The following is a 25,719-nucleotide window of genomic DNA, read 5'->3' as shown; positions in this document are numbered from 1 at the left end:
AGGATGTAAGCTCTCAAATGGACCCAGGAGAATCATTGGATGTCATTTATCTCCACTTCTCTAAAGCATTTGACACTGTCCCACATAAAAGATTGGTAAGTAAGAGGAGAAAGCTTGGGCTAGGGGAAAATGTGTGTAGATGGTAGGTAGCAGGCTCGGTGATAGAAAACAAAGAGTGGTTATTAATGGTGCATACTCAGATTGGGCCAGGGTTACTAGTGGGGGACCACAGGGGTCTGTATTGGGCCCCCTACTATTTAATATATTTATTAATGATCTAGTGGATGGCTTACACAGGAAAATATCAGTATTTGCAGATGATACAAAACTATGTAAGGTAGTTACCACAAAGGAGGACAGTTTGCAACTACAGACAGATTTGAGTAAATTGGAGAATTGGGCTGAAAAATGGCAAATGTACAAATCACTCGTCAGACCACACTTGGAGGATTGTGTGCAATTTTGTGCAATTTTGGACGCCGGTGCTCAAAAAAGACATTACTGAACTTGAAAGGGTTCAAAGGCGGGCTACTAAAATGATAAATGGAGTTGGTTCACTACAATACCCAGAAAGGTTATCAAAATTAGGTCTAATTACTCTAGAAAAGAGAAGACTTAGGGGAGACCTAATATATATGTACAAGTATATCAGAGGGCAATACAGAGATCTCTCCAATGAACTGTTTGTACCAAGGACTGTGACAAGAACAAGGGGGCATTCTCTTCGTTTGGAGGAAAGACAATTTCTGCTCCAGCATAGAAGAGGGTTCTTCACGGTAAGAGCAGTGAGGCTCTGGAATTCTCTTCCTGAGGAAGTGGTGATGGCCGACTAACTGAATGACTGTAAGAAAGGAATGGAGGCTTTTCTTGAGAGTAACAGAATAGAAGGTTACGAATAACAGAATATTATAGGTAGATGGTTGACCCAGCTTAGGGGAAGGAATTTTTTTCCCTATGGAGAAAATTGGCTTCTACTCTGTGGGTTTTTTGCCTTCCCCAAGATCAACAATGCAGAACAGCTGCACTAAAAATTGGCTGAACTAGATGGACATAAGGTCTTCCTTCAGCCTTCACAACTATGTTACTATGTAATTGTCTCCTAGATATGTCAGGAGGTGTCCTTCCATCTATAGTATATTATAGGACAATTGTCTCCTAGATATGTCAGGAGGCGTCCTTCCATCTATAGTATATTATAGGACAATTGTCTCCTAGATATGTCAGGAGGCGTCCTTCCATCTATAGTATATTATAGGACAATTGCACTGTTAAGAATTAATAGAGGTCTATAGAGTGCGTGTGGGAGTATTACCGATGACGAGAGTTAGGAATCCAGACCCTATAGGGCTGTTATAAACATCCCCGAAACATAAAAGACCACCCTTGGCGGTCACAGGCTCTCTCGGCGTCTAGGCTGAGTATCAGCGCTGATCCCTCCATCCTGGTCACAACCTCAATGAAGTCTATAACCTTCCTTCTAATGTCCCCCCCGCCTACACGTTATAAACCACACTTGGTCCTTATGGATGAGATGAGAAAGCCAAAAGCAACGCCAATATTTTAGTGAAGATTTGTAGATCCGCAGTAAGTAAAGTAATAGTGGTGAGTTCTTCCATGGCCTTGGGATAAGATTAATGTATGAGTGCAGCATGGTGGCTGGACCTGATGGGCCTGTTGGAAAGTCATCAAACACAGTAACAAGTGGGGGCTAGGAGAGCTTTGTATGTATTAGAACATAGTAAGTCAGCCCATCTGGTCCTGGCGAGTCACCATTGGGAAGTAGTTTAAGTAGTTTATCCAATTCTTCCTGAGTGACTGCTTAAGGCCGGTTTCACATTTGCGTATGGAGGAGCTGCGGAGGGATGCGGACTTCCTCCGTGAAGCTTCGTCCACGGCCGCACTTCCTCCAGTCAGCTCCACCTCCGTCAGCATGCGGCCTGCGTACCCTACCTTTAGCATTAGGTGCGCAGGCCGTTCCGAAATATGCGGATGTCTCCGCATGCGTCGTTTTGATGGTGCAGCGATCTGTGCCGAACGCAACGTGTTGCATTTTGGTGCGGTCGCCGTACTGTCAAAACGACGCATGTGGAGTCATCCGCATACATCGGCACGGCCTGCATACCTAATGCTAAAGATAGGGTAGGCAGGCCGCATGCCGACCGAGGCGGAGCTGACCGGAGGAGGTGCGGCCATGGGCGGAGCCTCACAGAGAAGTCCGCATCCCTCCGCAGCTCCTCCATACACAAATGTGAAACCGGCCTTATTGAGAGAAGCTATGGCCTCTATGGAACGTTTACAGTGATTACAATGCCAGAAGGAACGTTGAATAATTACTCTCCTCGTTTCTGGATTAGGATGGAGAGCATCTGGAGGAGAGTATAATTTGGATAATTTTAGCAATTTTATCAGGATCATATACGGTTGTCCCTTTGAATTAGGCACTTCTTGACCAATGCAATGTCAGGATGTACCCGTCTACCCCATGACCTCAGCCTGACCATCTGTTCCAAGGTCCGAATCTTAAGGACCATTAACAGGGTCTCCCACAGCAAGTACACTGGTCTCTGTGGCCCCTCCAATCAAACCAGCCATAGAAGGGCTCAGTGTAGAAGACAGGAAAGCACTAAAATCAATGGAGGAAATCAGTTCCTAAAATAAGGTTCTTATAAGGATGACAGGATGGACATGGAGTCAAGAGGTCAATGAACGCCACCTACCGTGCAGGATCCATGTAGCAGAGCACCACTTCTGCCAGGATGAGAGTGGGACAATCCCATCTAAAACCAGCCCCCTCTAATGCAGAGTCCAGGGACACAACATCACAGAGATCCACCCCGATCAGTCGGTAATCTTCTGAGTCCAGGACAATGGCATCTACTAACACAAAATTGATATCAATATTAGTCCCCCCTTCACGACTAGCGTTTTTAGAAAACGCCAACTCCAATGAAGCTGGGGCGCTGTGTAAAATGTGTAGAAAGCCAGAATGCAATGATCTAGAAATCTCTGATCTCCACATTTCATCACACAACAGAGAACAGATCAGACATTTCTCCATCTAAAAAATCAACTCCTAATGAAACTGATGGCAGCGACACATAGATAGGGTTATCAAAAGGCTGGAAAAGTAAATGGCAGAAGTGAAAAACAGTCGGAGGGTCAATGTTCAACTAAACATGACTGTGTATAAGAAAAGCATATAAGAGAGGCAGAGTCTCTCTGTAGCATAGATGGTCAGACGGCACCGAGATGTGAACTGCGTCTAAAAACTGTGGCACAAATAAAGAAAATTCTGCTTAATGTAAAACTACAAGTCTATGAATATCCACCATCTACAGCAGATAACATCAGAAGAGTCAGAGATTCTGGAGAAATCCATGTGCACAGCGGACCGGAGGCTGCACCAAATACAGGCTTGCATAATTTCATGGGCTCAGGAATAATCCAGAAATCACTGTGTGACCACTCTGCTATGTAAATAAGAAGGCTTATATATCCACAATCCAGAAATGCTGGAGTCTTTGCTGGACCAAAGTACAATTATAATGGCCGAAGGCAAAATGGAAAACTGTTCTGTGGTCGGATTAATGTGAGATTCTTTATGGAAACCATGGATGCCGATGTAATGATGATGTAAGATATGATAAGTAAGATATGACTTCTCTGGAACATTCCAGAATCTTCCATTCTCTAAACTACAGATGAGACCCTGTCTGTCACACAGCTGTGACCCCCTCTTCTTCACCCATGGCTCATACAACCAGTGTCCCACTGTGCAGCCCTGTGTCATCAGAGATCCCAGTGAGGATTCTCCCTCCTCCCCCCTCTGCTCCTCACTGCTAGGAAGGTTAATAAGCCAGGAAAGGATTTATTTTGTTGTACTCAAACATGTGCTTGGATAAGTGTGGGAAATATTAAAGAGACCGTATCTCGGATGGCGTCAGCGACAGAAATATGAAAATTACATGTCTGCGAAGGGCACCGACCCAGCTTCCTAGCCCATGTTTTTCACGGTCCAAGCACCAACAGAACCCGAGAAATGGATTTCTCCTGATCCGTGTAAAATAATTAGTCCGTGTTTGGTCTTGAATTAATGCCAGCGGCGAACTGGAAAAGATAATACTATGTGCGTGTCTATACGAGGTACCCTCTGCAAGATATAGTTATTATAAGTCAGATTCTAACTCCAAGAGTAAATGGAGGACCATCACCAGACAGCCCCTTTTGGTGATGTCACAAGCCCAGACTTATAAGACTGCAACTGAGCCCCCCCTAGTTAGTTGCTGCTTGTGAGCTCTGTGCCACCAGACGTCATCCATGAACTACGATGTCTGGCTCCACCCCCAGCATGGTTGTGCCTGACTTGCCTGAAATGATCTAAGTACCATGTGAGTGTTTTCTTCTTTAACCTTGTTTTATTTATTTTTTTTTTTTTAAACCAGTTATTTTTATTTAGGTTTCAAAAGATTTTAAACAATAAACAGTGGATATCAATATACATGTAACAATTCACATATCTTGCAGTAATACAATCAAAGCCACCCCCCCTCCCCCCTCCCCCAATACTCCTTATGCCGGGTATACTTGAGAGTCTTAGCAATCATATCACCGCCATCCAGGCGGACCATATTTTTTCGAAAGTGCTTTCACCATGCCTTCAACCTTGTTTTATTTTTAATTGCATTATACATATAATATTGTCTCATTTTGTAGCGCCTTCTTTATCTTTTGTAAACACTGCCAATCTTTTGGGATAAAATATAAAATCTATTAGTTTGGTCTCCTTGCTCTGTGGCGAGTTCATGCGCCTATAAGCTAATTACGCTACTGATTCGGGTTTGCTTCGAACCCCTCTATTAACATTAATCAGAGAAATCTGAAGCTGGTGGCGGCAAAGTGTGTTTTGGCTGGTTGGGCTAGATGGCAGTGACGGAAGGGGGTTTATAAGCCGACTGTGTGGCTGCGGCCTAAACATTTATAAATTCCCTCACTGCAGCGGCCTAATCGCCCGTGCACAACAAGCAGCCCGTCCGGCAACTAATTGGTGTAGTTCCCTGACTGACCTGAGGGTAACGGGGGCGCCAGAGAGCTGCAAGTTCCAAAGGGGAAATGAAAAGTGGGATATACATAAATCCCTGCAGCTTGCAACATATTCAGGCAGCGGTGGGATAAACAAAATAAACCCCCCTGCCGTAAATTGTTAGGAATATATCAAAATAAAAATACGTCGATCAAAGAATCCCAAAAAAAGACATGTCAAATAGCAAATATAATTTATTGATAAGTTACAGACGAAGGTAAATAAAGGATAGTGAGGAACAAGGATCCAAACCAATTGCACAGGTAAGAGAAAAAGGACACATATACACGGGTGGGATAACAGGGAGAAGAGATGAATGTAATTAACATTCAAATACTGGCTGTAAATACATGCTCTCACATAAGATTGCACAACTCCCAATTGGTCTCAATGTAATCTCAAGAAGATAGGCATTGTATTACAACAGAATCACAGACAGTGCTGTAATGAAAGAGTTAAATGTTAAAAGTTTTTACCTGATCAAAATGAGAGGCAGCCCACCCAGTGTGTCCCTCCCCGACGCGCGTTTCGGCGTGATTGCCTTTCTCAAGGCCCCCCCCCATGGAAGATTTTAACTATCCAGATATTTGTTGGGAATCTCTCTCAGGCAGAAGCAATTGGTCCATAAAATTCTTATCTTCTCTTGCCGACAACTTTATCTTTCAAAAATAGACACGAGAACAAGAGGATCTGCAATCTTGGACCTAATTCTTACCAACAGAGAGGAAATGGTTGAGGACGTAAAGGTGGCTGGGAATTTAGGGGGGAGCGAACATGTTATACTCAAATTTTGGATTACAAGAGAAGACCAGCGAGGACTCAGACTTTAAGGTTGAACTTTAAAAGGCAGATTTTGATGGACTCAGAAAGAGTAGGAGAGGTCCAATGGCCGGATGTTCTAAAGGACACAAATTTCCAATAAGAATGGAAGGATGGAAGATTTTGCTAAATTAAATTATAACTGCACAATCGGTCACAATCCAAAAAAAAAGAAAGAGTTGGAAGCACTTAAAGAGACCTGGGTGGATGAACACAGAACTTAACTTGTTAGAGAGGATAAACCCTACAAGACCAAGAATGCTTACAAGATCCCTGATGGAAGGGGAGGCAGACAGCTGTGATCATGGTGCCATTGTGACCCCGATATTGCTGCTCTCCACACCAGTGTTTATCCTCTCTTGACCTACCATGGAGGTACACTCTAAACCATGGCTCTCGTATAACAATTCCCAGGATGCTCTGATGCCCTTCTAGGAGTTGCAGTGGAGACCACTGATAGACACTCACCTTCTTTCCCATTAGAAGTCCCAGGGGGCATCAGATTCTTCAGCAGACCCTTCAGTGCCTCGGTCTGTTCAATCAGGAGACGCTTCCGCTGAACCACTGCCGGGAAATCCACCTCCCAAATACACGTGGATCCAAGTCCAACCGCTGTCCCACACGTCCGGAAGTAGAGAGAGTCAAAGCCACAGCCAAGGCTGAGCACCTGAAAGATTAACATCACAAAAAAATAACAGAGAAAATAGAAAGAAAAAGGGCGAGAAAAAGAGCGAGAGGGGTATATTTCTGGGACTGACACTTACCTGTCTATGGGGACAACTTGCCGTGTCCTGGAGGAACTCGAGCAGGCAGTGGGTGATGGCCTGAGCCCGGACACAATACCCCCTGGTGGACAGGAGACACAGATTACCAGGATGACATTATCCATACATGTGACTTAGTGGAGATAAACACCTAGATGATCAGATGATTGAGTTGCAGCCATGGTGGTGGCCTTGATATCTGGTTTATGAAAAGTTATCTCCTTCTCCACCTTTTAGACATTAAACATGGAGGATGCACCTGTGGATGAGTGGAGATCTCCTGCATGTTCGGCTCACAAAATATTTCTGAAATTGATCATTGAAGTATCCCATGGAGATGGCGGAGACCTTACTGAGGGTACTAAAGTCATTAGTGCTCTGGACCTGAGGAGAACAAAGCAATTAAGAATAGGGATCAGATCACAACCCTAGACATGCAACCAACTACCCCGGGATCCATCACCCAACAGGCAAAACGAGCAGCAGCCAATCCTAGAAGTCCCACAGGTCTCAGAGCAGCTCCAAGCTAGAAGTTTATAAGTGACAGGACCCCATGTAGCTCCAGTAACAAAACAGAGTACCACTACCACAGGACTTCTTGTAGCACTGTGGCAATCCTGGGATCCAGGGCTGTGGAGTCGGAGTCATGGAGTTGGTGTCCAGTTAGGTGGAGTTGGTATAAAATGGAGCGACTCCTGTCATATATAACAAATTAGGTGCAGTAGTAAAATGCAGGATGTGATGTAAATGTTTCCATCAGAATTTGAGAAAGTTTTCATATGTCCTATAAAGGTCTGTACTGTTCCTGATCTAAGGAACTCGGCTCTTAGTGGAGACGAGTCTGTGCAGAACGTCACCCGTCCATGATCAGTAGTGACCGAGGCTCGGAGTCGGAGTTGTGGATTTGGAATTCAGAGTAATTGAGGAGTGGGAGTCACATTCGTAGTCAATGGTTTGGCTTACCAACGCCACAGCCCTGCTGGGATCACATGGCAAGTCACAAACTCAAAGAGGAGATCACAAAATCGCGGAGTAATGTGCAGGTCAGGACCTCCCCCACCACAAGTCATCAGACCCCAGTGATGATCACACTACTCACACACATATCGCTCTTCATACTCCGTGTCTACGCGACCTCCAGAGACTTCCTGCAGAACATGTGATCACCACACAATCGTCTGATCGCTGGCGAGACATCCGTCACCCGAGCAGTCGTCAGATGGAGAAAATAGTTATTGGGAAGAAGAAATATGACTGACTGAGCGAAAAATAGTGAGGAGACTAAATAAAACCTGCAACAGCCAGGCAGTCAGGAACGGGGCGGGTGCTGCACTCACCGACAGCCAGGCACGGGGTGGGTGCCACGCTCACTGACAGCCAGACATGAGGCGGGCGCCGCGCTCACCGACGGCCAGGAACGGGGCCGGCGCCGCGCTCACCAACGGCCAGAAACGGGGCCGGCGCCGCACTCACCGACGACCAGGAACAGGGCCGACGCCACACTCACCGACGGCCAGGAACGGGGCCGGCACCGCACTCACCGACGGCCAGGAACGGGGCCGGCACCGCACTCACCGACGGCCAGGAACGGGGCCGGCACCGCACTCACCGACGGCCAGGAACGGGGCCGGCGCCGCACTCACCGACGGCCAGGAACGGGGCCGGCGCCGCACTCACCGACGGCCAGGAACGGGGGGCGGGCGCCGCATTCACCGACAGCCAGGAACGGGGCGGGCGCCACACTTATTTCTAAAAATAGCAAAGTATAAAATGTAAGTCCACCATTTTCACTTTGATCAAATCTTGGACTTACATTTTATACTTTGCTATTTAAAAAAAACAAAAAAAACAATTTAAATATAATCAAGTTGTTGCACTTTTCTACAGTAAACTAAGTGAAACATTCATTCTTTATAACTGGACCCTTCATTATGACGTTATGACTATGGCCACTTGTTTGGCCCTTGGATTTGTTGGATCTTTTTGATTCTCTGCTTCTTCAGTCCCAGTACTTTTCTGTCTTTTTCTTTTTTTTGTTATTGCCATACAAAACACATTTATATATGACCTGCTGAAGCGCAATGTAAGCAGGAAACGATTGTTGTCTGTATTTGCTCCATTGTTTTATCTGCCTGCTGTTGGTAATATGATGCCACAAAAAAGGATTTTTTTTGCACGGGACGGATTGTGCCTATCCGCTTTCTTCTCTATGGACAAAACACATTTATGTTGTATTCCATTACTTTCGCCATAATTTTGCCACACTTGAGGGTTTTACCGTTTTGCACGGCCTTCGCCACGCATTATGCGCACACGCATGAGAGAATGCCTAATTAATTATTATTTTTATTGGTTATGTGCAACTTAGTAAGAGAAGGGAAAGAAGAAACTAAACTATTGTGGTGGTGAGCTCCCGTCCACCTAACGCCTTAGTGGACTTCACTATATGAGGCCTGTATCCGCTTCACTATATCAGGCCTGTATCCGCTTCCCTATATGAGGCCTGTATCCGCTTCACTATATGACGCCTGTATCCGCTTCACTATATGTGGCCTGTATCCGCTTCACTATATGAGGCCTGTATCCGCTTCACTATATGTGGCCTGTATCCGCTTCACTATATGAGGCCTGTATCCGCTTCACTATATGAGGCCTGTATCCGCTTCACTATATGAGGCCTGTATCCGCTTCCCTATATGAGGCCTGTATCCGCTTCCCTATATGAGGCCTTTATCCGCTTCACTATATGAGGCCTGTATCCGCTTCACTATATGTGGCCTGTATCCGCTTCACTATATGAGGCCTGTATCCGCTTCACTATATGAGGCCTGTATCCGCTTCCCTATATGAGGCCTGTATCCGCTTCCCTATATGAGGCCTGTATCCGCTTCCCTATATGAGGCCTGTATCCGCTTCACTATATGAGGCCTGTATCCGCTTCACTATATGAGGCCTGTATCCGCTTCACTATATGAGGCCTGTATCCGCTTCCCTATATGAGGCCTGTATCCGCTTCCCTATATGAGGCCTGTATCCGCTTCCCTATATGACGCCTGTATCCGCTTCCCTATATGAGGCCTGTATCCGCTTCCCTATATGAGGCCTGTATCCGCTTCCCTATATGAGGCCTGTATCCGCTTCCCTATATGAGGCCTGTATCCGCTTCACTATATGAGGCCTGTATCCGCTTCCCTATATGACGCCTGTATCCGCTTCACTATATGTGGCCTGTATCCGCTTCACTATATGAGGCCTGTATCCGCTTCACTATATGTGGCCTGTATCCGCTTCACTATATGTGGCCTGTATCCGCTTCACTATATGTGGCCTGTATCCGCTTCACTATATGAGGCCTGTATCCGCTTCACTATATGTGGCCTGTATCCGCTTCACTATATGAGGCCTGTATCCGCTTCACTATATGTGGCCTGTATCCGCTTCACTATATGAGGCCTGTATCCGCTTCACTATATGAGGCCTGTATACGCTTCACTATATGAGGCCTGTATCCGCTTCACTATATGAGGCCTGTATCCGCTTCACTATATGAGGCCTGTATCCGCTTCACTATATGTGGCCTGTATCCGCTTCACTATATGAGGCCTGTATCCGCTTCACTATATGTGGCCTGTATCCGCTTCACTATATGAGGCCTGTATCCGCTTCACTATATGTGGCCTGTATCCGCTTCACTATATGAGGCCTGTATCCGCTTCCCTATATGAGGCCTGTATCCGCTTCACTATATGTGGCCTGTATCCGCTTCACTATATGAGGCCTGTATCCGCTTCACTATATGTGGCCTGTATCCGCTTCACTATATGAGGCCTGTATCCGCTTCACTATATGAGGCCTGTATCCGCTTCACTATATGAGGCCTGTATCCGCTTCACTATATGAGGCCTTTATCCGCTTCACTATATGAGGCCTGTATCCGCTTCACTATATGTGGCCTGTATCCGCTTCACTATATGAGGCCTGTATCCGCTTCACTATATGTGGCCTGTATCCGCTTCACTATATGAGGCCTTTATCCGCTTCACTATATGTGGCCTGTATCCGCTTCACTATATGACGCCTGTATCCGCTTCACTATATGACGCCTGTATCCGCTTCACTATATGACGCCTGTATCCGCTTCACTATATGACGCCTGTATCCGCTTCACTATATGACGCCTGTATCCGCTTCACTATATGAGGTCTGTATCCGCTTCACTATATGAGGCCTGTATCCGCTTCACTATATGACGCCTGTATCCGCTTCACTATATGACGCCTGTATCCGCTTCACTATATGAGGTCTGTATCCGCTTCACTATATGACGCCTGTATCCGCTTCACTATATGACGCCTGTATCCGCTTCACTATATGACGCCTGTATCCGCTTCACTATATGAGGTCTGTATCCGCTTCACTATATGAGGCCTGTATCCGCTTCACTATATGACGCCTGTATCCGCTTCACTATATGTGGCCTGTATCCGCTTCACTATATGAGGCCTGTATCCGCTTCACTATATGACGCCTGTATCCGCTTCACTATATGACGCCTGTATCCGCTTCACTATATGACGCCTGTATCCGCTTCACTATATGACGCCTGTATCCGCTTCACTATATGAGGTCTGTATCCGCTTCACTATATGAGGCCTGTATCCGCTTCACTATATGACGCCTGTATCCGCTTCACTATATGACGCCTGTATCCGCTTCACTATATGAGGTCTGTATCCGCTTCACTATATGACGCCTGTATCCGCTTCACTATGTGACGCCTGTATCCGCTTCACTATGTGACGCCTGTATCCGCTTCACTATATGAGGTCTATATCCGCTTCACTATATGAGGCCTGTATCCGCTTCACTATATGACGCCTGTATCCGCTTCACTATATGACGCCTGTATCCGCTTCACTATATGACGCCTGTATCCGCTTCACTATATGACGCCTGTATCCGCTTCCCTATATGACGCCTGTATCCGCTTCACTATATGACGCCTGTATCCGCTTCACTATATGACGCCTGTATCCGCTTCACTATAGGACGCCTGTATCCGCTTCACTATAGGACGCCTGTATCCGCTTCACTATATGAGTCCTGTATCCGCTTCACTATATGACGCCTGTATCCGCTTCACTATATGACGCCTGTATCCGCTTCACTATATGAGGTCTGTATCCGCTTCACTATATGAGGCCTGTATCCGCTTCACTATATGACGCCTGTATACGCTTCCCTATATGAGGCCTGCATACGCTTCACTATATGAGGCCTGTATCCGCTTCACTATATGACGCCTGTATCCGCTTCACTATATGAGGCCTGTATTCGCTTCACTATATGACGCCTATATCCGCTTCACTATATGACGCCTGTATACGCTTCACTATATGACGCCTGTATACGCTTCACTATATGAGGCCTGTATCCGCTTCACTATATGAGGCCTGTATCCGCTTCACTATATGTGGCCTGTATACGCTTCACTATATGACGCCTGTATACGCTTCACTATATGAGGCCTGTATCCGCTTCACTATATGTGGCCTGTATACGCTTCACTATATGACGCCTGTATACGCTTCACTATATGACGCCTGTATACGCTTCACTATATGAGGCCTGTATCCGCTTCACTATATGAGGCCTGTATCCGCTTCACTATATGAGGCCTGTATCCGCTTCACTATATGAGGCCTGTATCCGATTCCCTATATGAGGCCTGTATCCGCTTCACTATATGTGGCCTGTATCCGCTTCACTATATGAGGCCTGTATCCGCTTCAATATACAGTGGGGAAAAAAAGTATTTAGTCAGTCAGCAATAGTGCAAGTTCCACCACTTAAAAAGATGAGAGGCGTCTGTAATTTACATCATAGGTAGACCTCAACTATGGGAGACAAACTGAGAAAAAAAAATCCAGAAAATCACATTGTCTGTTTTGTTTTCATTTTATTTGCATATTATGGTGGAAAATAAGTATTTGGTCAGAAACAAAATTTCATCTCAATACTTTGTGATATATCCTTTGTTGGCAATGACAGAGGTGAAACGTTTTCTGTAAGTCTTCACAAGGTTGCCACACACTGTTGTTGGTATGTTGGCCCATTCCTCCATGCAGATCTCCTCTAGAGCAGAGATGTTTTTGGCTTTTCGCTTGGCAACACGGACTTTCAACTCCCTCCAAAGATTTTCTATAGGGTTGAGATCTGGAGACTGGCTAGGCCACTCCAGGACCTTGAAATGCTTCTTACGAAGCCACTCCTTCGTTGCCCTGGCAGTGTGCTTTGGATCATTGTCATGTTGAAAGACCCAGCCACGTTTCATCTTCAATGCCCTTGCTGATGGAAGGAGGTTTGCACTCAAAATCTCACGATACATGGTCCCATTCATTCTTTCATATACCCGGATCAGTCGTCCTGGCCCCTTTGCAGAGAAACAGCCCCAAAGCATGATGTTTCCACCACCATGCTTTACAGTAGGTATGGTGTTTGATGGATGCAACTTAGTATTCTTTTTCCTCCAAACACGACAAGTTGTGTTTCTACCAAACAGTTCCAGTTTGGTTTCATCAGACCATAGGACATTCTCCCAAAACTCCTCTGGATCATCCAAATGCTCTCTAGCAAACTTCAGACGGGCCCGGACATGTACAGGCTTAAGCAGTGGGACACGTCTGGCACTGCAGGATCTGAGTCCATGGTGGCGTAGTGTGTTACTTATGGTAGGCCTTGTTACATTGGTCCCAGCTCTCTGCAGTTCATTCACTAGGTCCCCCCGCGTGGTTCTGGGATTTTTGCTCACCGTTCTTGTGATCATTCTGACCCCACGGGGTGGGATTTTGCGTGGAGCACCAGATCGAGGGAGATTATCAGTGGTCTTGTATGTCTTCCATTTTCGAATTATTGCTCCCACAGTTGATTTCTTCACTCCAAGCTGGTTGGCTATTGCAGATTCAGTCTTCCCAGCCTGGTGCAGGGCTACAATTTTGTTTCTGGTGTCCTTTGACAGCTCTTTGGTCTTCACCATAGTGGAGTTTGGAGTCAGACTGTTTGAGGGTGTGCACAGGTGTCTTTTTATACTGATAACAAGTTTAAACAGGTGCCATTACTACAGGTAATGAGTGGAGGAAAGAGGAGACTCTTAAAGAAGAAGTTACAGGTCTGTGAGAGCCAGAAATCTTGATTGCTTGTTTCTGACCAAATACTTATTTTCCACCATAATATGCAAATAAAATGAAAAAAAAACAGACAATGTGATTTTCTGGATTTTTTTTTCTCAGTTTGTCTCCCATAGTTGAGGTCTACCTATGATGTAAATTACAGACGCCTCTCATCTTTTTAAGTGGTGGAACTTGCACTATTGCTGACTGACTAAATACTTTTTTTCCCCACTGTATGTGGCCTGTATACGCTTCACTATATGAGGCCTGTATCCGCTTCCCTATATGAGGCCTGTATCCGCTTCCCTATATGAGGCCTGTATACGCTTCACTATATGAGGCCTGTATACGCTTCACTATATGAGGCCTGTATCCGCTTCCCTATATGACGCCTGTATCCGCTTCACTATATGTGGCCTGTATATGCTTCACTATATGAGGCCTGTATCCGCTTCACTATATGACGCCTGTATCCGCTTCACTATATGAGGCCTGTATACGCTTCACTATATGAGGCCTGTATCCGCTTCCCTATATGAGGCCTGTATACGCTTCACTATATGAGGCCTGTATACGCTTCACTATATGAGGCCTGTATCCGCTTCCCTATATGACGCCTGTATCCGCTTCACTATATGTGGCCTGTATATGCTTCAATATATGTGGCCTGTATCCGCTTCACTATATGAGGCCTGTATCTGCTTCCCTATATGTGGCCTGTATATGCTTCAATATATGTGTCCTGTATCCGCTTCACTATATGAGGCCTGTATCCGCTTCACTATATGAGGCCTGTATACGCTTCACTATATGAGGCCTGTATATGCTTCACTATGAGGCCTGTATCCACTTCACTATATGAGGCCTGTATCCGCTTCACTATGTGAGGCCTGTATCTGCTTCACTATATGAGGCCTGTATACGCTTCACTATATGAGGCTTGTATATGCTTCAATATATGTGGCCTATATCCGCTTCACTATATGAGGCCTGTATCCGCTTTACTACATGAGGCCTGTATCCGCTTCACTACATGAGGCCTGTATCCGCTTCACTATATGACGCCTGTATCCACTTCACTATATGAGGCCTGTATCCGCTTCACTATGAGGCCTGTATCCGCTTCACTATATGAGGCCTGTATCCACTTCCCTATATGAGGCCTGTATCCGATTCCCTATATGAGGCCTGTATCCGCTTCCCTATATGAGGCCTGTATCCGCTTCACTATGAGGCCTGTATCCACTTCCCTATGAGGCCTGTATCCGATTCCCTATATGACGCCTGTATCCGCTTCACTATATGAGGCCTGTATCCGATTCCCTATATGAGGCCTGTATCCGCTTTACTATATGACGCCTGTATCCGCTTCACTATATGATGCCTGTATCCGCTTCACTATATGAGGCCTGTATCCGCTTCACTATATGATGCCTGTATCCGCTTCACTATATGAGGCGTGTATACGCTTCACTATATGAGGAATGTATGCGCTTCACTATATGATGCCTGTATCCGCTTCACTATATGAGGCCTGTATACGCTTCACTATATGACGCCTGTATCCGCTTCACTATATGAGGCGTGTATACGCTTCACTATATGAGGCCTGTATGCGCTTCACTATATGAGGCCTGTATCCGCTTCACTATATGTGGCCTGTATCCGCTTCACTATATGAGGCCTGTATCCGCTTCACTATATGAGGCCTGTATCCGCTTCACTATATGAGGCCTGTATCCGCTTCACTAAATGAGGCCTGTATCCGCTTCACTAAATGAGGCCTGTATCCGCTTCACTATATGAGGCCTGTATCCGCTTCACTATATGACGCCTATATCCGCTTCACTAAATGAGGCCTGTATCCGCTTCCCTATATGAGGCCTGTATCCGCTTCACTATATGAGACTATGAGACCTGTATCCGCTTCACTATATGAGGCCTGTATCGGCTTCACTATGTGGCCTGTATCCGCTTCACAATATGACGCCTGTATCCGCTTCACTATATGAGGCCTGTATCCGCTTCACTACGAGGCCTGTATCCACTTCACTATATGAGGCCTGTATCCGCTTCACTATATGACGCCTGTATCCGCTTCACTATATGAGGCCTGTATCCACTTCACTATATGAGGCCTGTATCCGCTTCACTAAATGAGGCCTGTATCCGCTTCACTAAATGAGGCCTGTATCTGCTTCACTATATGAGGCCTGTATCCGCTTCCCTATATGAGGCCTGTATCCGCTTCCCTATATGAGGCCTGTATCCGCTTCACTATGAGGCCTGTATCCGCTTCACTATATGAGGCCTGTATCCGCTTCACTATATGATGCCTGTATCCGCTTCACAATATGACGCCTGTATCCGCTTCACTATATGAGGCCTGTATCCGCTTTACTACATGAGGCCTGCATCCGCTTCACTACATGAGGCCTGTATCCGCTTTACTACATGAGGCCTGTATCCGCTTCACTATATGACGCGTGTATCCGCTTCACTATATGACGCCTGTATCCACTTCACTATATGATGCCTGTATCCGCTTTACTACATGAGGCCTGTATCCGCTTCACTATATGACGCCTGTATCCACTTCACTATATGAGGCCTGTATCCGCTTCACAATATGACGCCTGTATCCGCTTCACTATATGAGGCCTGCATCCGCTTTACTACATGAGGCCTGCATCCGCTTCACTACATGAGGCCTGTATCCGCTTTACTACATGAGGCCTGTATCCGCTTCACTATATGACGCGTGTATCCGCTTCACTATATGACGCCTGTATCCACTTCACTATATGATGCCTGTATCCGCTTCACTATATGAGGCCTGTATGCGCTTCACTATGAGGCCTGTATCCACTTCACTATATGAGGCCTGTATCCGCTTCACTATATGACGCCTGTATCCACTTCACTATATGAGGCCTGTATCCACTTCACTATATGAGGCCTGTATCCGCTTCACTAAATGAGGCCTGTATCCGCTTCACTAAATGAGGCCTGTATCTGCTTCACTATATGAGGCCTGTATCCGCTTCCCTATATGAGGCCTGTATCCGCTTCCCTATATGAGGCCTGTATCCGCTTCACTATGAGGCCTGTATCCGCTTCACTATATGAGGCCTGTATCCGCTTCACTATATGATGCCTGTATCCGCTTCACAATATGACGCCTGTATCCGCTTCACTATATGAGGCCTGTATCCGCTTTACTACATGAGGCCTGCATCCGCTTCACTACATGAGGCCTGTATCCGCTTTACTACATGAGGCCTGTATCCGCTTCACTATATGACGCGTGTATCCGCTTCACTATATGACGCCTGTATCCACTTCACTATATGATGCCTGTATCCGCTTTACTACATGAGGCCTGTATCCGCTTCACTATATGACGCCTGTATCCACTTCACTATATGAGGCCTGTATCCGCTTCACAATATGACGCCTGTATCCGCTTCACTATATGAGGCCTGCATCCGCTTTACTACATGAGGCCTGCATCCGCTTCACTACATGAGGCCTGTATCCGCTTTACTACATGAGGCCTGTATCCGCTTCACTATATGACGCGTGTATCCGCTTCACTATATGACGCCTGTATCCACTTCACTATATGATGCCTGTATCCGCTTCACTATATGAGGCCTGTATCCGCTTCACTATGAGGCCTGTATCCGCTTCACTATATGAGGCCTGTATCCGCTTCACTATATGTGGCCTGTATCCGCTTCACTATATGTGGCCTGTATCCGCTTCACTATGAGGCCTGTATCCGATTCACTATATGACGCCTGTATCCGCTTCACTATATGACGCCTGTATACGCTTCACTTTATGAGGCCTGTATCCGCTTCACTATATGACGCCTGTATCCACTTCACTATATGAGGCCTGTATCCGCTTCACTATATGTGGCCTGTATCCGCTTCACTATATGTGGCCTGTATCCGCTTCACTATATGAGGCCTGTATCCGCTTCACTATGAGGCCTGTATCCGCTTCACTATGAGGCCTGTATCCGCTTCACTTTATGAGGCCTGTATCCGCTTCACTATATGAGGCCTGTATCCGCTTCACTATATGTGGCCTGTATCCGCTTCACTATATGTGGCCTGTATCCGCTTCACTATATGTGGCCTGTATCCGCTTCACTATATGAGGCCTGTATCCGCTTCACTATGAGGCCTGTATCCGCTTCACTATATGACGCCTGTATCCGCTTCACTATATGAGGCCTGTATCCGCTTCACTATATGAGGCCTGTATACGCTTCACTATATGACGCCTGTATCCGCTTCACTATACGACGCCTGTATACGCTTCACTATACGACGCCTGTATCCGCTTCACTATACGAGGCCTGTATCCGCTTCACTATATGAGGTCTGTATCCGCTTTACTATATGACGCCTGTATCCGCTTCACTATATGAGGCCTGTATCCGCTTCACTATATGAGGTCTGTATCCGCTTTACTATATGACGCCTGTATCCGCTTCACTATATGAGGCCTGTATCCGCTTCACTATATGTGGCCTGTATCCGCTTCACTATATGAGGCCTGTATCCGCTTCACTATATGAGGCCTGTATCCGCTTCACTATATGTGGCCTGTATCCGCTTCACTATATGACGCCTGTATCCGCTTCACTATATGTGGCCTGTATCCGCTTCACTATATGTGGCCTGTATCCGCTTCACTATATGAGGCCTGTATCCGCTTCACTATATGTGGCCTGTATCCGCTTCACTATATGAGGCCTGTATCCGCTTCACTATATGAGGCCTGTATCCGCTTCACTATATGAGGCCTGTATCCGCTTCACTATATGAGGCCTGTATCCGCTTCACTATATGTGGCCTGTATCCGCTTCACTATATGAGGCCTGTATCCGCTTCACTATATGAGGCCTGTATCCGCTTCACTATATGAGGCCTGTATCCGCTTTACTATATGACGCCTGTATCCGCTTCACTATATGTGGCCTGTATCCGCTTCACTATATGAGGCCTGTATCCGCTTCACTATATGTGGCCTGTGGTTTTTCACACGTGGTCTGTACCTTGTTTGTGTGATCCTGTGTAATCAGGCTTTAATAAAATGTATTGTTTCTAATACTTGAAATCTACTCATGGTGATCCTGGCCATTTTTTGTACACACTTCTTTTCTCTTGAATATTAACAGAGCTAAAGACGTTCCCTGAACACTTCCAACAGCTTCCTCCACCATCAAAGTAATTACTAATGTACGGACTGCTCTGGTTATCGTCATATGATAAAGAGCGGCAAGATGGAGACATCACTGCACCAGAAGCCTTAGCAGGCCACCGTGAGACAAGCTACAACCCATGAAACACTTTCTGGGGTCTACATTCGCTACATCAGGTACAACCACACAATCCTACAAACATCTCAGGGACCTCAGAGCTGAAATCGGGGCAATCAGAAAGCACAGGACCATTCAAAACTAATGAAGAAGCCACCATGTTTTTCTAGTAGCCACATCTAAGGGCATTGAGGAGAGCTGCACGAAACCTACAAACATTCCTGCAGTCAAATGGATGGAACAAACATTTCCAGACCACCCATATCTGTGTCATAGGCAGCCCCCTAATCTGAGCAAAACTTAATCATCATCATCATCATCAGCAGCAGCAGCAGCTCAAGCTCATCTTGAAACAGAACAGGAGCAGAAAAAAGTGAAAAACAAGAATACGAGATCTCAAGTACCAGCTCTTAACATGGTACCTACTTCACTGCCTGCCAGAGCGGGTGGTCTGCAGGTAGCAGGAACCTGCCGAAGGGGGGTGGTCTGCAGGTAGCAGGAGCCTGTCGGAGGGGGTGGTCTGCAGGTAGCAGGAGCCTGTCGGAGGGGGTGGTCTGCAGGTAGCAGGAGCCTGTCGGAGGGGGTGGTCTGCAGGTAGCAGGAGCCTGTCGGAGGGGGTGGTCTGCAGGTAGCAGGAGCCTGCCGAAGGGGGTGGTCTGCAGGTAGCAGGAGCCTGCCGAAGGGGGTGGTCTGCAGGTAGCAGGAGCCTGCCGAAGGGGGTGGTCTGCAGGTAGCAGGAGCCTGCCGGAGGGGGTGGTCTGCAGGTAGCAGGAGCCTGCCGAAGGGGGGTGGTCTGCAGGTAGCAGGAGCCTGCCGAAGGGGGGTGGTCTGCAGGTAGCAGGAGCCTGCCGAAGGGGGGTGGTCTGCAGGTAGGAGCCTGCCGAAGGGGGTGTTCTGCAGGTAGCAGGAACCTGCCGAAGGGGGGTGGTCTGCAGGTAGCAGGAGCCTGCCGAAGGGGGTGGTCTGCAGGTAGCAGGAGCCTGCCGAAGGGGGTGGTCTGCAGGTAGCAGGAGCCTGCCGAAGGGGGTGGTCTGCAGGTAGCAGGAGCCTGCCGAAGGGGGTGGTCTGCAGGTAGCAGGAGCCTGCCGAAGGGGGTGGTCTGCAGGTAGCAGGAGCCTGCCGAAGGGGGTGGTCTGCAGGTAGCAGGAGCATGCCAAAGGGGGTGGTCTGCAGGTAGCAGGAGCCTGCCGAAGGGGATGGTCTGCAGGTAGCAGGAGCCTGCCGAAGGGGATGGTCTGCAGGTAGCAGGAGTCTGCCGAAGGGGATGGTCTGCAGGTAGCAGGAGCCTGCAAGAGAGGGTGGTCTGCAGGTAGCAAGAGCCTGCAAGAGAGGGTGGTCTGCAGGTAGCAAGAGTCTGCCAAAGGGGGGTGGTCTGCAGGTAGCAGGAGCCTGCCGGAGAGGGTGGTCTGCAGGTAGCAGGAGCCTGGCGGAGGGGGTCTGAAGGTAGCAGTGGTCTTATGGAGCAGGAGGTCTGCAGGTAGCAGCGGTCTTATGGAGCAGGAGGTCTGCAGGTAGCAGTGGCCTGATGAGGGGATGTAGGAGTTTTCAGGTAGCAGTAGATATTAATAGTCTACACACCTCTGGTAAGTTGTCAGGTTTTTGTCATGTGATAATCAACCAACCAGACATAGGCCACGTTCACACAGTGAGTATTAGGTCAGTGTTATACATCAGTATTTGTAACCAGGAGTGAATCAATCAGTGGGGACGTAGAATAGAAAGCCGGGGTGTGCAGTAATGCAGCTTTGTCCTAATGAACGGGGACTCAGAGCTTCGGAGAGGATTCCAGAGGATGATAACTCCAGCAATGGTTGTTAGTAGGCGCTCGGTAATACACAGATAGCTAGAACAATAATGACCGCCAATATGAGATATAAGAGAATAGCGCCCCCGACAGGTGACCATGATGCTAAACACTAGTGACCCAGTGCCACTGGCAGCCATGCATGTCCAAGCCATCACACTGCCTCCGCCGTGTCTTACAGATGATGTGGTATGCTTTGGATCATGAGCTGTACCACGCCTTCGCCATACTTTTCTCTTTCCATCATTCTGGTAGAGGTTGATCTTGGTTTCTTCTGTCCATAGAATGTTCTTCCAGAACTGTGCTGGCTTTTTTAGATGTTTTTTAGCAGAGTCCAGTCTAGCCTTTTGATTCTTGATGCTTATGAGTGGCTTGCACCGTGCAGTGAACCCTCTGTATTTACTTTCATGCAGTCTTCTCTTTATGGTAGATTTGGATAGTGATACGCCTGCCTCCTGGAGAGTGTTGTTCACTTGGTTGGCTGTTGTGAAGGGGTTTCTCTTCATCATGGAGATTATTCTGCGATCATCCACCACTGTTGTCTTCCGTGTGCGCCCAGGTCTTTTTGCATTGATGAGTTCAGTGCTTTCTTTCTTTCTCAGGATGTACCAAACTGTAGATTTTGCCACTCCTAATGTTGTAGCAATTTCTCGGATGGGTTTTTTCTGTTTTTGCAGCTTAAGGATGGCTTGTTTCACCTGCATGGAGAGCTCCTTTGACCGCATGTTTCCTTCACACCTTCCAAATGCAAGCACCACACCTCAAATCAACTCCAGGCCTTTTATCTGCTTAATTGAGAATGACATAACAAAGGGATTGCCCACACCTGTCCATGAAATAGCCTTGGAGTCAGTTGTCCAATTACTTTTGGTCCCTTTAAAAACAGGGTGGCACATGTTAAGGAGCTGAAACTCCTAAACCCTTCATCCAATGTTAATGTGGATACCCTCAAATGAAAGCTGAAAGTCTGAACTTCAACTGCATCTGAAGTGTTTTGTTTAAAATTCATTGTGGTAATGTCTAGAACCAAAATTAGAAAAATGTTGTCTCTTTCCAAATATATATGGACCTAACAGTATCCTGGTCTATGTGCTATAGCTCCTGACCTTGTCTTGCCTAGTACCTCCGTCCGCCTTCCAGGAGGCAGAATATCCTGGTCCTTGAGTCTTTGTCCCTGTACCTTGTCTGAACTCTGTCCTACCCCTGCCTCCTTGTCTTTGGCTTCTTTCCCTGCTGTGTCTTTCCATGTGTCCTCCCTGTCTCTGCTCCGCCCTCGTGCGGCTCCGCCTCCTCCGCACTCGTGCCTGTATCCATACCTGCTCTTCCCGTGTGAACAGGTCCAAACCTGTCCCGTCATATTCCACTCCCTCCTATCAGTACCTGCACCTCCTGTGTGAACAGGACCCTACCTGGTCTTCCATATTCCATTCCTCCCGGCCAGTACCCACTCCTGCTGTGTGAACAGGTCCCTCCCTGTTCCTTTGTACACCACACCTGCCTGCCCTGTGTCTCAAGCCGTGCCTGCCTGCCCTGGGTCTCAAGCCGTGCCTGCTTGCCCTGGGTCTCAAGCCGTGCCTGCCTTGTGTCTCAAGCCGTGCCTGCTTGCCCTGTGTCTCAAGCCGTGCCTGCCTTGTGTCTCAAGCCGTGCCTGCTTGCCCTGTGTCTCAAGCCGTGCCTGCCTGCCGTGTCTCAAGCCGTGCCTGCCTGCTTGCCCTGTGTCTCAAGCCGTACCTGCCTGCCTGCCGTGTCTCAAGCCTTGCCTGCTTGACCTGTGTCTCAAGCTGTGCCTGCCTGCCGTGTCTCATGCCGTGCCTGCTTGCCCTGTGTCTCAAGCTGTGCCTGCCTGCCGTGTCTCAAGCCGTGCCTGCCTGCTTGCCCTGTGTCTCAAGCCGTGCCTGCCTGCCGTGTCTCAAGCCGTGCCTGCCTGCTTGCCCTGTGTCTCAAGCCATGCGTGCCTGCCCTGTGTCTCAAGCCGTGCCTGCCTGCTCTGTGTCTCAAGCCGTGCCTGCCTGCTTGCCGTGTCTCAAGCTGTGCCTGCCTGCCGTGTCTCAAGCCGTGCCTGCCTGCCCTGTGTCTCAAGCCGTGCCTGCTTGCCCTGTGCCTCAAGCCGTGCCTGCCTGCTAGCCGTGTCTCAAGCCGTGCCTGCCTGCCCTGTGTCTCAAGCCATGCCTACCTGCCCTGTGTCTCAAGCCGTGCCTGCCTGCCTGCCCTGTGTCTCAAGCCGTGCCTGCCTGCCCTGTGTCTCAAGCCGTGCCTGCTCTGTGTCTCAAGCCGTGCCTGCCTGCCCTGTGTCTCAAGCCGTGCCTGCCCTGTGTCTCAAGCCGTGCCTGCCTGCTTGCCCTGTGTCTCAAGCCGTGCCTGCCTGCTTGCCCTGTGTCTCAAGCCGTGCCTGCCTGCTTGCCCTGTGTCTCAAGCCGTGCCTGCCTGCCCTGTGTCTCAAGCCGTGCCTGCCTGCTTGCCCTGTGTCTCAAGCCGTGCTGTTGTGAGTTCATTCTCTGGTTCACCAGTTGTGAGTTCCCCTTCTGGATTCCCTCTGGTGGTGACGGGAGGTGGTGCGGCTGGTTTGATCAGTGGAGATCTGCCACCTGAGAATGAGGATGACGATTGGATCTCAGGATTCTCAGATTCGATTTAAGACAGCCGACGCCCTATTCAGTTGCTGGTGATTCCTTCTGGCTTGTCAGCTCTTGGTTTTCAGCTCTGCTCCAGTCATCTAAAGATAGGTTTTTCTGCTAATGTTCACACTTGATTTTGTTGGTCTATTCAATTTTTTGTGTGGTCAGCCAGCCACGGCTGGGGGCTGAGCTGAATTTCCACTCTTATTTATCAGTATTTTGCCAATTGGCTTTTTGTCCCTTACTAGTTCGGTCTCTTTTTGCTCTGTCTCAGAATATTTCAGAGTGCTGATATAGTGGGAGAAGTCTAGTGACTTCAGGGTTAATTTTGCTATCAGAAGTGTTGGACATTATTTTTGTAGGGTTTTTTTGCGGGTTGCACATAGTGTCTTCCCTTTCCTTTCTAGTTAGTTTGGGCCCCATCATTTGCTCGGCCTATTTTCCTGCCTGTGTTTGTGCCTTCATCTTGTTTCACCGTCAATACATGTGTGGGAGCTATCTATTCCTTTGGGGTCTGCTCTGGGGCAGTTTAGATTTCCCTTTCTGTCTTTAGGCTATGTAGTTCTCCAGCTATGATCGAGGGGTCTAGGGCACCGTAGGACCCCCCCACGGCTACTGCTAGTTGTTGTTGTTAGGTTCAGGGGTCTGCAATCCGATAGCTGCCAATTTCTCTGGTTTTCTGGACTTAGCTAGTATTTCTGTTTTTGCCTCCTACGGTGACTCATTCATAACATACCATGTAGGGTTAGGGTCATCAGGGGCCTGCCGCCAAGGGGTGTAATGCGCCCATGAACAGCGGGCCCCCTGGATCTATCATGCTCTGGTAGGTGCCTGTCTCCTCCTGGAGCATGGCAAGGATAACCTAATACTGCCTGCTGCTGCGCTGCTTTCCTCACTCTGATTCGATCCTGAGACGTGAGCGATCACATGATTGCATACATCATTCCAGGTCCTGTATCAAAGCAGCGTGTGGCAGCAGGTGGTGAATATTATTTAACCCCCTGCCATGTTCCGGTAAGTGACCGGCAGCTACCGGGGCATGGCGTACCCTCTGCCCAGCACTAATTCAGCATTGGAACTTCATTTCAGGCTGTTGGCAGGGGGCATGGCTAAAGGGGCAAGGCAGAGGTTAGGAGACATGTTAATGAATCCTTAAGGTCCATTCACATGCAATAAGGAGTTGCAGCAGACAATCTGCAGCTAATTTACAGCAGAAAATTCTACACTAAAATTGACATCTAGTGATGCGGGTTTGATGCAACAACCTTGTCCTCTGGCTGTGATTGACAATGGCTGGATACCTGCAAATCATGGTTGGTGGACAAGGTTACCACTCTGCTTATGAACATGGCAGACCACAGTATCTCAAAGGCAGGACTGAGCAGAGAATCAGACTGCACCTAAACAAGTGAGGCCTAGTCGGATTCAGCAGGCCTCACCTACATTACACTATCCTCAAAGTTTCCCTTTAAGGTTAAATAATCGCATAGTATTCTATATCAGCACTTTGTAATAGATCATTTTTCACATTTGTGCAACATAAACTTTGCAATAATTCTATATAATGGAAATGTTAAATGCTCACCAGAGTCATGCAGAAGGAACTGCTGCTGGATGCCATCAATACTGATCCCCTGGAACTCCTGGGGAATAACAAGTTGATCAAGGGTTTGGGGCAACCTTGGAATATTGCAACGTTGCCTTGATAATCATGTTGTTCTCTTCAGTGATGCTTTCCTTGGGAGAAGTGCTACAACATTAGAATGGGCTCCTGAAATTACTTCTGTGTGAATCTGTGGTGGTGTCTCTTGTGTTGTCCTTGCCCTGGTGAGCGCCTCATTGACAAGTCGGATTGCTTCAGTTCCTGCTGCTTGTGCTGCGTGGTTGTGGGGATTGGTTACTTGCAAGTCGACCGTTTTTCACAGACCCAGATGGAATGGACATCGTCAGCCGTCCGTTTGGAAAATACGTAAATGTGATTCTCGCAGACCAACTTCTCCTTCCCACATTTGGATAGAACTGAATTCATACTTGTAGACAGTGGATTGCAGTGGAAGCTGACTGATGTTTGTGCTAGTACACCTCTCTCTTTGTAGAGATTTTAGATACTGTTATATTCTGATGTAAAGA

At 47.6% G+C, this 25,719-nt stretch overlaps 1 protein-coding gene across 5 annotated transcripts in view; it reads right to left on the bottom strand.

The window, feature by feature from the left end:
• The window catches only part of LCMT2 (leucine carboxyl methyltransferase 2), a 174,375-nt gene that overhangs the window by 132,907 nt on the left and 15,749 nt on the right, over positions 1-25,719 (bottom strand). For 3 of the 5 annotated variants that reach the window (XR_012227519.1, XM_073564047.1, XM_073564044.1), the window contains exons 2-6: positions 7,763-7,848; positions 6,923-7,047; positions 6,664-6,745; positions 6,368-6,566; positions 2,718-2,877 (exon numbers count right to left, since the gene is read on the bottom strand). Coding sequence is in view for 4 of the 5 variants with exons in the window: in XM_073564047.1 (XP_073420148.1) it covers positions 2,718-2,877; positions 6,368-6,566; positions 6,664-6,745; positions 6,923-7,047; positions 7,763-7,780 (584 nt within the window). In the remaining variant the exon portion in view is untranslated. The remainder of the gene's footprint in view (positions 1-2,717; positions 2,878-6,367; positions 6,567-6,663; positions 6,746-6,922; positions 7,048-7,762; positions 7,849-25,719) is intronic. The other 2 variants (XM_073564045.1, XM_073564046.1) reach the window with 2 other exon arrangements.

Source organism: Dendrobates tinctorius, unplaced genomic scaffold (genome assembly GCF_039654945.1).
Source record: "Dendrobates tinctorius isolate UK_male_01 unplaced genomic scaffold, ASM3965494v1 ptg000423l, whole genome shotgun sequence".
Taxonomy (NCBI): domain Eukaryota; kingdom Metazoa; phylum Chordata; class Amphibia; order Anura; family Dendrobatidae; genus Dendrobates; species Dendrobates tinctorius.
Note: the sequence above shows the minus strand (reverse complement) of the source record. Positions and strands in the feature narration are given on the sequence as shown.